The 14,605-nt window shown below is 38.0% G+C and overlaps 1 protein-coding gene across 2 annotated transcripts in view; it reads left to right on the forward strand.

The window, feature by feature from the left end:
* DDX10 (DEAD-box helicase 10) overlaps window positions 1–14,605 on the forward strand; it is a 288,326-nt gene that overhangs the window by 15,119 nt on the left and 258,602 nt on the right. For both annotated transcript variants that reach the window (XM_019624111.1, XM_019624110.1), the window contains exons 3-6: window positions 918–1,048; window positions 2,238–2,396; window positions 12,972–13,092; window positions 13,702–13,891. In XM_019624111.1, coding sequence (XP_019479656.1) covers window positions 918–1,048; window positions 2,238–2,396; window positions 12,972–13,092; window positions 13,702–13,891 — 601 coding nt within the window. The remainder of the gene's footprint in view (window positions 1–917; window positions 1,049–2,237; window positions 2,397–12,971; window positions 13,093–13,701; window positions 13,892–14,605) is intronic.

Here is a 14,605-nt window from a genome sequence, read left to right on the forward strand (position 1 = left end):
AGGACAAGAACCATGTGATTTCACTCGTATGTGGGATATAAAACAGAAAGCAACAAATGAACAAACTCATAGATACAGACAACAGAAAGGTGGTTACCACAGGGGAAAGGGGTTGGGGGAGGACCAAGAGGGTCAAGGGGGCCAGTTTATGGTGATGGAGGGAGACTAGACTGGGTGGTGAGCACACAATGCAATATACAGATAATGTATTATAGAATTGTACGCTTGAAACTTATATTACTAACCAGTATCACCCTAATAAACTTAAAAAAAAAACCAAAAAAACAATTTAAGTTTTACCAGTTTGTCATTCTTATCCTTTCTAGACTAGTTAAAGAACAGTAGTGAAAAAACAAGATGCTAGGGCCTCTGGACATTTAAATTGAAACCTAATTATGTTAAAATAAGCAAGAGAACAAACAAAAACATGACACATTTTGTATTGGTTTGTGAGCGCCACCAGAACAAGAGACCACAAACTAGGTGGCTTAAACAATAGAAATTTATTTTCTCACAGTTTTGGGGCCCGAAGATCCAAAGACCAAGATGCTGGCAGGGTTGGTTTCTTCTGAGGGTCATAATGGCTTATAGATGGCCTCTCCTTGGCTTATAGATGGTTGCCATCTTGGTGCCTATTCATGGGGTTTTGTTTCTGTGCATTCACACCCCTAGTGTCTCTTTGTGTGTCAAAATTTCCCCTTCTTATAAGGACACCAGTAAGATTGTGTTAGGGCCCAACCTAATGGACTCATTTTAACTTAATCACCTCTTCAGAGGCCCTGTCTCCTAATACAGTCACATTCTAAGGTACTGGGGGGTTAGTGCCTCATCATATGGGGAGGCTGCACAGTTCAGCCCATAATACTGTTCTGTAGGAATTTTCTAAAGTGTCATTCTCCTGCCCTTCACACTTGCAGGTTTGCAGGAAGCCCAATACCGTTTGGTAACTGAGATACAGAAGCAGACCATTGGCTTGGCTTTGCAAGGTAAAGATGTTCTTGGGGCTGCCAAAACTGGATCTGGCAAGACTTTGGCTTTCCTTGTTCCAGTAAGTATTTTATTCATATTGGGTCAGATTTTCTGTTTCATGATTTTAAAACATTCTCTGTCTAGATAGAAATACAGTAAAACCTTGGATTGCGAGTAATGTGGTTTGCGAGTGTTCCACAAAACGAGCAAACATTTCTAATACATTTTAACTTGGTAAACGAGCAATGTCTTGCAATATGAGTAGTTTGTTTTCGGAATGAATTATGCTTGCAAACCAAGGTATAACTGTAAATACTTATATGTAGAGTTCTTTTGTGTTTGATATTTCCCTGGCTAGAATGCAAGCATTGTCAGACAGGTGCCACATCTGTCTTGTTCTTTACCTTATTCCCCAGGTCCTAAGCACAGCACCTTGTCCATGGTAAGCAGTCAGTAACTTATTGAATGAGTTATTGTGCCTTGACAAGCCATTACATTTCTGAAGTGTGGCAAGTTAAAATGGTTCTGCTTTGCTGTAAGACCGGGGTCAAGGCTGTTTCTGTTCTCACTCTTGCAAACCTGCCAGTGACATTTATACTTGCCATTTGTTTTTGGATAAAGCTGAAATATGCTCACTTTAAGAAGATTGGGTCACTCATTGAGAATTTTCTAGGACAGTGATATCTGTCAATAGAGGCCCTTAGGAATTCACTTATATTTCAGTTATGCAGTTGGTGTCATAATTTAATTCCTACAAAATAATTGGCTCAGAAAAATCACATGGGAGTTTTTATTCCAAGTTTTGTAAAACCATTTTTCTCTTAAATCCTAATTTTTTTATAATGGTGTCACTCCACAACTAGAAAATAGTGTATATAACTATAGCAGCTATACAGATGAGTTTATTTTTAATGTGGTTTCTGTTCAGAAAATGATGACATATTTTTATGAAATCTATTTTAACAGTCTGTGGACTGTACATACCTTTCACTGATTACCAGTTTCCTCACGGTGTGTCTCTGGTAGCAGCTGAGCTGCTGTGGGGCTTCTTTTTCCTTCCCTCTATGACTTGGGGCAGAATACTTCTGAAGCATGGAAGAAACAAGAAAAAACAAAGCAAACAATTTCTTTCTGATTGGATAAAACTCGTGACTTGTATGCCTTCTGCTTGACAGGTGCCTCTGATCTGGAAGGGCAAGGTTGACTCAGGAATCAAAAAGCTGACTTCTCTGAGGAGTTTCTGAAAACGAACTTGTCTTTTTTTTAAGGTGCTAGAAGCCTTGTATCGTCTACAGTGGACCTCAGCAGATGGGCTGGGAGTTCTGATTATATCACCTACGAGAGAGCTGGCCTACCAAACCTTTGAGGTTCTCCGAAAAGTAGGGAAGAACCACGACTTTTCAGCTGGTCTCATCATTGGTGGAAAGGTTTGTCCTTGTCCTTTTTTTTTTGTTCTATAACTTACTTTGGAGTACTGTGGCAGCTGACCGGGAGGAGGTGGAAATTTCATCCAAAAGACAGGCTGACCCCCTAGATGAGGTGGTAGCATCCTGTCATCTAGAGTCTGCTTGTCAATTTCATAGATCCAGAAAGTCCATTTTGTCAGGGTATCTGAATTGATCAGGTTCTGTGATTAATTTACTTTAACCAACTTGTAAATCTATTTGTTAATTTACATTGGGAAAGGTACCATTTCAGTATATTGGACTAGTTCCTTTTAATAAGGTATCTAAGAGGTTGAATAATTCAGAACATTGCTGGATCAGCAGCAGAAGAAAGGAAGATAGATTTATAAAAAATTTATTTATTTATTGGGGTGACATTGTTTAATAAAATTATATAGGCTTCAAGTGTACATTTCTATAATGTATCATCTATAAGGTGTGATCAAACAATATAGTGAATGTTTAAATAAAAAAAAATTATTACGGTAAAAGACACGTTGCTATTCATCCCCCTCAAAATATTTCCCCTCACTTCGAACACACTTATTCCATTGTCCCTGTCACTTTCTGAAGCAGTTCTGGCAGTTCTCTTTTGTGAGTGCTGTCGTGGCTGTCTCGATGTCCTGAATCATTTTGACTTGGGGGAAGAGCCAGAAGTTGCATGGTGTCGGATCCGGTGAATAAGGTGGATGAGGACACACTGTAATGTTTTCATTTGACAGAAACTGCCACATACCAGAAGCGATGGGTGACATGGAGCGTTGTCATGATGGAGGATGATTTACGTCACACTTTAAAACACACCTCTCTCAACTGTAGCTCACATCCGACTGACTGCACCAAACTAATTGAAACTTGTCACACACTGTTACTAAGGTTTGATGCGCCACTTCCCTTATTAAAGCTCCCTGCCTTTCCATTGGATGGCACTCGGCAGCAGCACTCACCATATTTTTGGATCACAACGGAAAGCTCCATGTCACACAACGTTTGTCGCACATGGCAATTTCTGTCAAATAAAAATATTACGGTGTGTCTGCACCCATGTTATTCACCGGATCTGGTACCATGTGACTTCTGGCTCTTCCCCAAAGTCAAAATGACCATGACAGGTAAATGTTTTGAATCTATTCAGGACATCATGGCAGCCATGACAGCACAATGAAAGATACTCACAAAAGAGGACTTCCAGAATTGCTTCAGAAAGTGGCAAGAGTGATGGGATAAGTGTGTTCGAAAAGAGGGGAGTATTTTGAGGGGATAAATCGCAATGTGTCTTTTACTGTAATAATTTTTTTTTAAATTTTAACATTCACTGTAGTTTTTAATCACACCTTGTATATATTGCATTGTGTGAACCACCCAGAGTCAGTTCTTCCATCACCATATACAGAGGATGCCAAAAAAATGTATACACATTTTAAGAAAGGAAAAAACTTTTAAAATTATAATAATATATACCGATGACAAAAGATAGTTTGACTTCTGCCATTACAAGAGGTATTCACAGTGGTTACCATCAGTGTCCAGACACTTCTGATTATGGCAAACTGCTGCTTGAGCAATGTTGACCAAAGAGTCCACTTGTATACATTTTTTTGGCATCCCCGGTATTTGACCCCCTTTTCCCTTTTCTATCAACTCCCGCCCTTACCCTCTGGTAACCTCTAAACTGTTGTCTGTATCTATGACTTTTTGTTTCTTTTTTTGTCATGTTCCTTTGCTGCTTTCAGTTTTATTGGGTCATCGGGAAAGTCATGACACATTTTGACATTGAAAAACGTAGAAAAATACGTCATGACTTTCCCGACGACCCAATATATCCCACATGTGAGTGAAATCATATGGTTCTTGACTTTTTCTGTCTGACTTATTTCACTCAGTGTGATAATCTCAAGATCCATTCATGTTGTCACAAATGGCAGTATTTCAGATTTTCTTAATGGCTGCCTAATATTCCATTGTGTATATATGTACCACATCTTCTTTATCCAGTCATCTATTGAAGGATACTTTGGTTGTTTCCATGTCTTGGCCATCATGAATAATGCTGCAATGAACATAGGGGTACCTATATCTTTATGGGTAAATCCTTTCAGATATTTTGGATACATACCCAGTAGAGAGATTTCTGGGTTATATGGTAATTCTATTCTTAATTTTCTGAGGAATTTTCATACTGTTTTCCACAATGGCTGCACCAATTTACATTCCCACCAGTAGTGTATGAGGATTCCTTTTTCTCCACAGCCTGTCCGACACAAGTTATTACTTGTCTTGTTGATGATAGCCATTCCAACTGGTATGAGGTGATATCTCATCGTGGATTTGGTTTGCATTTCCCTAATGGCTAGTGAAGTTGAGCATTTTTTCATTTCTCTGTTGGTCGTTTGTATGTCTTCTTAGGATAAGTGTCTGTTCAGGTCCTGTGCTCATTTTTTAAATTGGATTGTTTGTTTTTTTGTTGTTGAGTTGTATTAGTTCTTTGTATATTTTGGATATTTGCCCCTTTTCAGAGGTGTTGTTTGCAAATATCTTCTCCCATTCGGTTGGTTACCTCTTTGTTTTGTTGATGCAGTAGTTTTTTAGTTTGATATAGTCCCATTCATTTATTTTTGCTTTTACTTCCCTTGCCTTTGAGGTTAAGTAAAATGTTCTCTGAGACCAAGGTCCATAAGTTTAGTACCTATGCTTTCTTCTATGCAAATGTATTGTTTCAGGTCTGATGTTTAGGTCTTTGATCCATTTTGAGTTAATTTTGGTATATGGTGACAGAGAGCAGTCTAGTTTCATTCTTTTGTATGTGGCTTTCCAATTTTCCCAACATCATTTATCGAAGAGGCTTCTTTTTCTTCATTGTATGTTTTTGGCTCCTTTGTTTAAAATTAATTTGCCCATATATATTTGGGTTTGTTTCTTGGTTCTCAGTTCTGTTCCATTGCTTTGTGTGTCTGTTTTTCTGCAGTACCATGCTGCTTTGATTATTTTTGCCCTGTAATACAAGCTGAAGTCAAGGAGTGTGATACCTCCGGCATTGTTCATTTTTCTTAGGATTGCTTTGACTATGTGGGGTCTTTTGTGAGTCCATACAAATCTGATGATGTTTTGTTCTATGTCTTGAAGCAATGCCATCGGGATTTTGATGGAGATTGCATAAAATCTGTGTATTGGTTTGGGTAATGTGGCTGTTTTAACCTTGTTGATTCTTTCAATTCATGAACATGGAACATCTTTCTATTTATTTGTGTCTTGAATTTTTTTTTAAGTTTTTTATTGGGGAATTGGGGGATGGGAACAGCGCTGGGGAATTGGGGGAAGGGGAACAGACAAGTTGCTGTCTTTTTGTTCTTCAGTCTAGTTGTGGAGGACTTTGCTTCACTGGCCCAAGTTGGCACCATCATTGCACTCTTCCCAGGCGAGGCAGATCAGTCGCTGGCTTCTGAACAGCTGCTCATGGCGGCTGCTGGCTGCTCATGCTGGCTGCTGGCTACACACCGCAGCCCATGGCAACCCACTGCAGCATGGGCTGCAGCCTATGCCGTTGCCATTGACTCATGGCAGCCCAGCTCCAGGTTGAGCTGTTGTTCAGCATCTTAGCTGTAGAGGGCAGTATCACTGGCCTTCATATGTGGGATCTGAACCGGGGCCCTCTGGCGTCCCAAGCCATCTTAACCAATGCGCCACTTGGCCGGCCCTTGAAGTTTTTTAAATAATGTCTTATAATTTTTAATGTATAGGTCCTTCACATCCATTGTTTCCTTTATTCCTAGGTATTTTATTATTTTTGTTGCAATTGCGAAAAGAATTGTTTTTTTCATTTCTTTTTCTGTAATTTCATCGTTAGTATATAGGAATGGAATAGATTTTTGTACATTGATTTTGTATCCTTCAACTTTACTGTATTTGTTTATTGTTTCTAATAGTTTTTTGGTGGAGTTTTTAGGGTTTTCTATGTAAAGAATCATAGGGTGGGCTGGTTAACTCAGGTGGTTAGAGTGCAGACTCATAACACCAAAGTTGCCAGTTCGATTCCCACATGGGCCAAGGAGCTGCGCCCACCACAACTATATTGCAGTCAACTATTTGACTTGGAGCTGATGGGTCCTGGAAAAACGCCCTGTTCCCCAATAAAATTTCTAAACAAAACAAAACAAAACAAAAAAAGAATCATGTCATCTGCAAAAATTTGACTTCTTCATTCCCAGTTTGGATGCTTTTTATTTCTATCTCTTGTCTGATTGCTCTGGCCAGGACTTCCAATACTGTATTGAATAAAAGTGGTGATAGGGAAGCATCCCTGTCTTGTTCCTGATTTTAGAGGAAAAGCTTTCAGTTTTTCCGTGGTGAGTATATTAGCTGAGGGTTTGTCATATATAGACTTCATTATGTTGAGGTACTTTCCTCCTATACCCATTTTATTGTTTTAATCATAAATGAGTGTGTATCTTGTCAGATGCTTTTTTTGTACCTAATGATATAATCATATGATTTTTGACTTTTGTTTATGTGGTGTATCACATTGGTTGATTTGCATATGTTGAAAAATCCTTGTGCCCTGGAATGAACCCCACTTGGTCATGATGTATGATCTTTTTAATGCATTGCTGTATTGTTTTCTAGTATTTTGTTTAGGATTTTTGCCTCTGTAGTCATCAGAGATATTGGTCTGTCATTTTCTTTTTTTGTATTATCCTTATCAGGGTTTGGTATCAGTAATGTTGGCCTCATAAAATGAGTTAGGAAGTATTGCCTCTTCTTTAATTTTTTGGAAGTGTTTGAGGAGAAAAGGTATTAAATCATCTTTGAATGTTTGGTAGAATTCGCTAGTGATGTCATCAGGTCCTGGACTTTTGCTTTTGGGGAGGTTTTGAATGATTGTTTCAATTTTCTTACTGTTGATCGGTCTATTTAGATTTTCCAGATCTTCGCAATTTAGTCTAGGAAGGCTATATATTTCTAAGAACTTGTCCATTTCTTTTAGGTTATTGAATTTGGTGGCATATAGCCCTTCATACCAAAAAAAAAATCCAGGTTTGGCTGCTTGCTACAGGAAAGTCAAAGTTTGAGAGACAACGGTTGGTGGAAAGAAAAGGAGGTTTATTCAAAATACCGGCATTATGGGAAGATGGCGGACTCCTGTCTCCAAGGCCATCTTTCTTGTTCTTAGAATGGCCAGAAGGTTTTATAGGCCTGTGAGAAGGGGCTTAAGAAGGGAAAGGGGAGGTAGTCAGGTGATTCCTGGGTTCTGACGTCTGGGGAAACTCCTCTTGGGATCCGGTTTACTTCAAGATGTTATTTTGGACCCCGTCATAAGATCGATTCATGTGTCATCTGGTGGAAAATTGCAAGGGAACTGCAGCCTGGTTATGGTGGCTGAAATAGTTTCTTTTAAGTCCGTGTTTTAGTAATTAACCAGATTAATGAGGTATGTATGTAATGTTGGGAAAACAGAGCAATTGAATCAGGGAGGAGGAGAAGGAAACAAAGGGAAAAAAAAGAAAAACAAACTAGAGTGTTAGAACTTGCAAAATATATCATCATCCTTACAATAATAGTATTTTCATATGAGCCTCTGTATTTCTGTGGTATCCGTTGTAACTTCTCTTTCATTTCTGATTTTGTTCATTTGTGTCTTTTCTCTTTTTTCCTTAGTGAGTCTAGCCAAGGGTTTGTCAATTCTATTAATCTTTTCAAAGAACCAGCTCTTTGTTGAATTAATTTTTTTCTGTTGTCTTTTTATCATTTAGTTCTGTTCTGATTTTTGTTATTTCTTTCCTTCTGCTGACTTCGGGTTTCATTTGTTCTTCTTTTACCAGTTTTTTAAAGTGTTATGTTTATTTGGGATTTTTTTTTGTTTCTTGGCCTGTAATGATACAAATTTCCTTCTTAATACTGCCTTTGCTGCATCCTGATAATTTTGATACAATGTATTTTCATTCTCATTTCTATGTGTCTTTTGATCTCTCCTTTTATTTCTTTTTGGACCCAGTCATTCTTTAATAGCATGTTGTTTAATCTCCACATATTTCTGTTTATTCCAGCTTTTTTTTTGGTAGTTCGTCTCCAATTTCAAAGCATTGTGGTCAGAGAATATGCTTGGTATGATTTCAGTCTTAAATTTGCTGAGGCTGGTTTTGTGTCCCAACATATGGTCTATCCTTGAGAGTGTTCCATGTGCACTAGAAAAGAATGTGTAGTCTGGTGTTGTAGGATGAAATGTTCTGTAAATGTCGATTATGTCCATTTGGTCTAATGTGTCATTTAAGGTTGATATTTCCTTATTGATTTTCTGTTTAGATGATATATCCATAGCTGTCAGTGGTGTTTTTGTTGGCTTCTCTCTTTACTTTTGTTAGTAGTTGCTTTATATATTTTGGTGCTCCCTGATTGGGAGCATGTTCCAGGAGTACCAAAAAAACGTATACAAGTGGACACTTTAGTCAACGCTTCTCAAGCAGTAGTTCGCCGTAATCAAAAGTGTGTGGATGTTGATGGTAACCACTTTGAGCTCCTCTTGATATTGCAGAAGTCAAATGTGACTTGTATTCATCTTTTGTTATTGGTATATATTGAGTATTACAATTTTAATGTAGTTTTTTCTTTCCTAAAATGTGTATACACTTTTTGGCATTCTCTGTATATTGATAAATGTTATGTCTTCATGTTGTATTGTCTGTTTTATCATTATGAAATGTCCATCTTTGTTTCTTGTTACCTTTTTCGTCCTGAAGTCTGTTTCATCAGATATAAGTATGGGTACATCCACTTTTCTCTGGATGCTATTTGCTTGGAGTTTCGTTTTTTGCCCTTTCACTTTGAGTGTATATTTGTCCTTGTATTGGGTTGTCGGAAAAGTCATGACATATTTTTTCTGTTTTTTGTCACAAAAATGCGTCATGACTTTTCTGACAACACAATAGCTGAGATGTGTCTCTTAGAGGCAACATATGGTTGGGTTATGTTTTTGATCCAATCTGCTACTCTCTGCCTTTTTATTGGTGAATTCAGCCTATTTATTTAGGGTGGTTATTGATATATGAGGACTTCCTATAGCCATTTTATCTTTTATTTTCTGGTATCTCCGTGTCTCCATTGTTACTTTCCCGTTTTGTTTCTGTCAGTTATTTTAGTTTGGTGATATTGTATGATTTTTTTCCCTTTGTTTTCTCTTTTTTTATGTTATGTGTCTCAGTTCTGGATTTTTTTTGAATGTTTACCATTAAGTTTATGTAAAAGAAAGTTTCATATGTAAAGTAGGCCTTTTTCTTCAACATGCTTCTTATCTCCATTCCCCTTTGCAAATTCAGACCTTTACTCCTCCTCTTTTAGATTTTTTGTGTCACAAATTATCTCTGTTTATTCTGAGTTGATTTCTGAGTTGCAGTAGCAAATTGCCTTCTTCTCGTTTTCTTTTTGTTACGTTTTTATCTTCTTTACCCTTTATGTTTTGTTTAAGTATATAGTGCCCTATTCTGTGTAGGGATTGCTATTTCCTGCTTCTGTTTGTTAGTAATCTTGCTCATGTTTTTATATCATTTTGTTGTTTGTTTTAGGTTGAATAGCCTCCTCAGTATTTCCTGTAAGTAGACATTGTGGTGCAAAATTTCCTCAGCTGCCGTATACCTGGAAAGGTCTTTATTCCTCGTTCATATCTAAAGGATAACTTTGCAGGATATATTACTTTTGGCTAGGAATTTCCCTGTTTCAATAGTTTGAGTTTGATTTCACTCCTTCCTGGCTTTTAGAGTTTCTGTTGAAAAGTCTGATAATCTGTTAATTCTTTTAATCTGATAATCTGATAATTCTTTTGTATGTTACAGCCTTCTGTTCCCTGGCTGCCATGAGAATTCTTTCTGTCATTAATTTTTGACAGCTTTAAAATAATGTGCCTTGGAGAAGGCTTGTTGGGATTGAGGTAATTTGGTGTTTTGTTTACTTCTTGGATTCGAGGATTCCATGCTTTCCATAGGTTTTGGAAGTTCTCGTTGACTATTTATTTGAATGTACTCTTTGTACCCGTCTCCCTCTCTTCCTCTTCTGATACATCCATTATTCTTATGTTGCTCTTTCTGATGGAGTCAGATAGTTCCTGTAGAGTTCTTTCATTTCTTTTAACCCTCACATCTCTCTTTCTTTCATCTGTGTCATTTCTGGATTTGTATCCTTGATATCACTAATTCTTTCCTCCGTCTGGTCAGCTCTATTTCCAAAGCAGGTACTTAATTCTTCATCTCTTTTATCAAGTTCTTCAGCTCCAGAATTTCTATTTGGTTCTTTCTTAAAAATTTCAATCTAATTGGTAAAATACTAATTTTGTTCGTTGGTTTTTATTTCTGAGTTTATTAAACTGCCTATCTGAGTTTTCTTGCATCTCACTGGGTTTTTTTTCAGAACTGCAGTCTTGAGTTTTCAATCATTTAAGTCACATAATTCCATATCTTTAAGTTTATTTTCTAGAGATTTTTCATTTTTTTTTCTGAGCTGCCTTGTTACCTTGGTTATTCATGGCAATTAACTGGATTATTTCTCCTCCTGGGCATCTGTTAGGGTGAATTCTGCAGCAGGTTGATATGAATAGGTGTTTCTTTTGCCTTCCAGTATTTTTTCTTATTTTCTCATGATCTGTTCCAGTATTTTGCCTCCCATTATTTTCTCTTGAGCTGTTCAGACTTCTTACCCTGTGGGAGATTTCCTTTAGAGGTGGGCTTCTTCTCTGTGACCAGGTCACCTTGGTCTCAGGGCACTACCCCCGTGAGAGGATGTTGTGGGCGATGGGGTTCTGAGCCTCTGAAATCCCAGTGCTGGCATCTGTGCCTCAGCAGCCCTGGGTGCATTTGCTTAGATTGTTGCAGGGAACCCAGACACAGAGACAGGACACCAAGGCGTGGGAAGCAACTTTTATTAATGCCGGTACTGGCTCAGCAGATTCACATCCAGAGGCTGAGCCCCGACCCGGGTGGGACTTGGGGCTATATACCCTGAAGTTTCCAGGTTGGCAGCTAAGATTTATTATTAGAACATGTGGCCATTGTGCCAGTTCCTGACTGGCTCCCAGGTGAGGTAGGAATTTGGAAATATTAAACGCGGAAGTCTTGCTGACCATACACAGTCCAGGAATGTCTTTGTCTGAAGCCCGCGTGAAATCCTTAGTGACCACATGGTCTGGGAAGGCCTTTGTCTAGGGCCCACTGCCACAAGATCAGCTGGGAAAGGTGGGAGTGAAATGGGCTGGGAGAGGGGGCAGGTGCTCTGCTCTCCTCCTAGCAAAGGTGACTGCAGGCCACAGCTGCCTCACCCCAGTAGCTCCTTCCTTGTCGGAGATTAGCCACGCCCTGCATCTGCCACTCAGGAGCTGTCCTGTTCTCAGGGCTGTCCATATTCTGCTCTTTAATCCAACACTGCTACTGTTTTTTTTTTTCTGGGGCATACTGCTAACACTGGGAGGGTGTGGGGGAGGCAGCTCTGGGAGGGTGGCTTTGTTTTTCTCTCCAGCAGTGAGGGCTATTTGATCCCTGTTGTATTCTGTCTTTGCCCCAGGTCTTTGCCTGATTGCTGGGTTCAACATGTTAAATGCTGATCCCTCAGGCAGGATTCCTGGGGCCACAGAAAGTGCACCTGCACTCTCTCAAACCTCCCCTCTCCCTGAACTGCAGTGAGATCCAGGCTGTGTCCTGTGGCCCCAATCTCTGCACTTCCCCCTTCCCTCCTCCCCTGTTTGCCCCATTTGCCCACCTTCAGGTGTTTCGATGTACGGATCTCTTAGTTGTGTTTGTGTGTTGCATAGGGAATCCTTTGTTTAATTATAGCTGTTCAACTTGTAACTTCCAAGGGCGATTTCAAGGAGCATCTGTCAAGCCACCATGTTTCTGATGTCATTCTGATAGAAGATAGTTTTGAGGAATGTTTATTTTAGGTCATGGTAAACCTTGTGCTAAGCCTCTCTACCTTGTAGTATACCTGGAATGCTTATCTCTGCTAGAGTCTCTAGACTGTGAGGATAAATACTTGAATTTTTGAATTTATATGCAGACATACATAAAAAAAGAAAAGGTAGCATCACAAACCCTCACATACTCATGTACCTGTCACCCAGCTTTAACCATGAACAACATTCTGTGGTTGTTGTTTCAAGGAGAGAAATAGAGAGATGAGCTCTTTTTGTAGTCCACGATGTGCAGTGAGTGGTGCCACAGAGCCTGTTCAATGCCCCTAGGTCCTGACTTAAAGAATGGGAATAATTCTGGCTTTTAAGTCGATTCTGGCAGTACTAAAAGGAAATCAAGACTTGGAGCATTCATATAGTATTTTTCTTGGCCTCAAAATCCTGTATACGATTAAGAATCTAGAGGAACTCTGAACTCTTTAGGTCTTCACTAAGAACTTTTATTTGGCCTAGACATTTGAATGTGCTTGCAGATATAGAAGAAAGAAGTTACATTTATTTCTAGAGTATCTACATTGCTTTGATGAAATGCACATGTAGATGGCTTTTATAGTTTTGCTACACAGGCTGCTCAGTGATGTGTCTGTGTAATCAAAAGAAACAACTGTTTTCAGGATCTGAAACATGAAGCTGAGAGGATCAATAATATAAATATACTCGTTTGCACACCGGGTCGGCTTCTTCAACACATGGACGAAACAATATGTTTTCATGCCACCAATCTCCAAATGTTAGGTGAGTTTAATGAATTTTTAATGAAAAATATCTCCACTTAGAAGAGAGCCCTAGCCCTCATAAATTTTAATGATAAAATGTTTTATTGAATAAATATTATGATTAAGAACAAAAACAATCTGAGAAATAACTTAATTTTTTGGCTTGTGGATTCTGAACTCAAGAGTACAATTTGACATTTTAAAAATCAAAATAGAAGAATATGGATACTCTTCTATATGAAATTAGATACTTCAGTATTTGATACTGCTAAGAGTTTTTTACTGTTTAAGGTACATCCACTACTAGTGATACTACCTAATATGTACTTTTTAAATTAACTTTTTGTTTTTATTTTATTTTAATTCTAGATTTATAGAACAGTTGCAGTGATCGTACAGAGTTTCTCTATACCTTTACCCCAGTTTCCCCTACTATCTTACATAACTGTGATACCTTTGTCAAAACTAAGAGATGTACATTATATAAATTCCAGACTTTATGTGGATTTCACTAGTTTTTCCACTAATGCTCTTTTTCTATTCTAGGATCCAGTCCAGGATACCACATTGCATTTAGCCTAATGTATATTTTAAACATTGTAGTTAAACTTGCATTTTCCCTTTTTAGTTCTTGATGAAGCAGATAGAATCTTGGATATGGGCTTTGCTGATACTATGAATGCTATTATTGAAAATCTTCCCAAGAAACGCCAGACTTTGCTTTTCTCAGCTACACAAACCAAATCTGTAAAGGACCTTGCACGCTTGAGTTTGAAAAACCCTGAATATGTCTGGGTTCATGAAAAAGCAAAATACAGGTATGTACAATTTGAAACCATATTTGATTCAATCAAAAATCAATGTTCTCTTTTTAGTTTAAGAATTTGACATTTTAAATTAATACTACTTTTCTAGGAAATAAAACATTTTATGTGTTGTTAGATATGCAAAGCAATAGTAAGTATATTAGTAAAAATTATTTAAATTCTTGGTGCATCTTATATGTGAGAATGTGCATACTCTAAGGCAGTATTTCCCAAAATGTTCCTGGGGAACGCTTATTTTTTCATAAGATGTTAGCAGGTATTTATTCATGCACTATCCCCCATAAAATGGGGTTAGGGTAGGGTGGAGGGATGCATTCCAAGATAGATAAATAACAAATGGTGAGTTAAAGTAAAACAGTGTTCTTTAAGACTTTTCAGACCCTTTAATATTTTCGTAGACATTGTGATTCTCCACAGCAATGGGAAATGACAGCAGTGGGAAATGAATATAGCTTCCTGCATTTGCCATAATTATTTGGGTACAGAATTACTCTTTTTAGCTGCATTATACAGACTAATGTGCTATGGAACACATTTTATCAAATGCATTAATATTTAGCAAAATATCTTTCTGTTTAAAATGTTCCAGCAACTGTTGTTTTATCTTGATTTCACTAAAAACTGGAGAGTAAGGTATGTTTGTTTATATGATAGTAAAAAGTGAGAGAGAGAGAGAGAGAGAGAGAGAGAGAGAGAGAGAGAGAG

Source organism: Hipposideros armiger, unplaced genomic scaffold (assembly GCF_001890085.2).
Source record: "Hipposideros armiger isolate ML-2016 unplaced genomic scaffold, ASM189008v1 scaffold_580, whole genome shotgun sequence".
In the NCBI taxonomy this organism is placed as follows: domain Eukaryota; kingdom Metazoa; phylum Chordata; class Mammalia; order Chiroptera; family Hipposideridae; genus Hipposideros; species Hipposideros armiger.